The 1,888-nt window shown below is 63.7% G+C and overlaps 1 protein-coding gene across 1 annotated transcript in view; it reads right to left on the bottom strand.

The window, feature by feature from the left end:
- The window catches only part of CACNA1S (calcium channel, voltage-dependent, L type, alpha 1S subunit), a 57,778-nt gene that overhangs the window by 10,003 nt on the left and 45,887 nt on the right, over nt 1-1,888 (bottom strand). Inside the window, 3 exon segments of the mRNA XM_010831129.1 lie at nt 259-418; nt 970-1,061; nt 1,684-1,812. Coding sequence (XP_010829431.1) covers nt 259-418; nt 970-1,061; nt 1,684-1,812 — 381 coding nt within the window.

Below are 1,888 nucleotides of genomic sequence, written 5' to 3'. Positions count from 1 at the left end.
AGTAAACCCTTTTGATTTTTTGATTACTAATTGCTAATGACAACAACAAAAAGGTAGAGCCTTTTAACAACAGCTCTGGAGCCTGAGCCTCGCACGCAGGAAAAGAAGCCGCAGCCAGACCGACCACAGCAGGGACACTAGCCGGAGCCCCGGCTGTCTCCTGTGTCCCTGAGCTGCGTCCCTGGAGAGGCAGAGGCGGCCGGGCGGGGCGCGGGCTCCCCCGGGCTCGGCGCATCCCGCCCGCCCGCAGGCCCTCACCAGGAAGGCGCACAGCATGTAGAAGCTGAGGAAGTAGTAGTAGGCGAAGTCCGTGCCACAGGTGTACTCCTCCCCGGGGGCATAGTCCGACTCGGGGTCACACAGCTGGCCGTAGCTGCAGGCCAGCAGGATCTCCTGCCACGCCTCCCCCGTGGCGCACCTGCAAGGCACAGGTCGGGGCACCTCTCACTCTGGGCCCCGGGTGAGGGAGCCGCCAGCCCCCTGCGAGCAGGACATTTGGGAGCAGGTTGGCACCCCTCAGGACCTGGGGTCCACGGGCTGCCCCTCTGCATCCAGGCTCCCCTGCTCTACCCATCGTGGGGCGCCCTGGGCAGGGGCTAAACGGAGAGGGGGCTTCCCGGACGGAGGCGCAAAATCACTCCAGGACTCATGTCACCCGTGGGTCAGCCAGAGCGGTGACCCCGGAGTGTGGGGTCAGAGGTCGTCAAGGCCCCACCCTCCCTCCGAGGGACACTGGACCTCTGCCTCCCTCCTCGGTGCAGCGAGGGTGGGGAACATGCAGGACCCCAGAGCACCATGGAGACGGCGGCCACTCGTCCAAGAGTGATTGAAACGGGGGCGCGGGCTGTCCAGGGTGAGCATCCGAGAAGGACAGCAAAGCCTTGGCCCTTCTGAGTGCGCACAGGGCCCACGTGTAGGAAGCCAGCTGGCCTCCCACAGCCTGGGGGAGGGGCGGCAGGGGCCTCCTGCCTGAAGAGCAGCAGCACCGCCTGGGGGAAGGTCTGGAAGTTGTTGTTCCGGTTGATCTGGGTCCCGTCCACCAAGGCGATCTTCCCGAACATCTGCAGGCCACGAAAGGCTGGACTGTGGACCTGGACAGGTCTCTCACCGGCCCCAGCTCCCCCGACACCCTCCACCTCAGGTCACACAAACCGGGCTACAGCTGACCCCTGAGCAACGCCAGGGTATAAGTCTACAGTCAGCTCCCCGCCCTGTATCCACGGATTCAACCAACCATGAATCCCGTGGAGCCCTAGTACAGTTCCCTGAAAAATTCACGGATACATGGACACCCGAAGTTCAAATCTGCCTGTTCAAGGCTCACTTATGTTTCCAAGGTTGGGTGAAATTTTTCCCCTCAAGCCAAATTAATCTGGGAGGGGGACACTGTTCCTAACCAAGAGCTGACTTAGGGTCTCAATGTAGAGAGCAGAGTGCTTCAGGAGAGGGTAGCTGAGACCACCAGAGCCTCCAACAGGGGCCTTGGAGACCAGTTCCGCCCTTGTCCATCTGCCCACAAGGTTCCCCTGGGCTGCCTCCTCCTGACTGATGCTGGGCCGGCTGGGAACCACCTCCTCCTCTAGGGCTGTGGCCAAGCCCCGGGCTGCCAGGATGCAGGAGGCAGGCTGGTGAGAGGCCAGCCTGCAGGCCGGCCGGCCTCCCGGGGGCCCTCTGGCCCCTCACCTGCATGCCGATGACCGCGTAGATGAAGAAGAGCATGACGATGAGCAGAGCCACGTAGGGCAGGGCCTGCGGGCGAGGATGGCGGCTCAGGGTGCAGGGCTCCACCGCGCGCCCGGTACGGGGCCCTTCCTTAGCTCACCGGGGACCTGAGGCCCATGGGCCACACCCAGGGTGGCCCTGACGTCCCCGTAACCCATGCGGATAC

This window comes from Bison bison, unplaced genomic scaffold, assembly GCF_000754665.1.
Source record: "Bison bison bison isolate TAMUID 2011002044 unplaced genomic scaffold, Bison_UMD1.0 scf7180017864524, whole genome shotgun sequence".
NCBI classification, from domain to species: domain Eukaryota; kingdom Metazoa; phylum Chordata; class Mammalia; order Artiodactyla; family Bovidae; genus Bison; species Bison bison.
The sequence above is the reverse complement of the archived record's forward strand: the minus strand, read 5'-3'. Positions and strand labels throughout refer to the sequence as shown.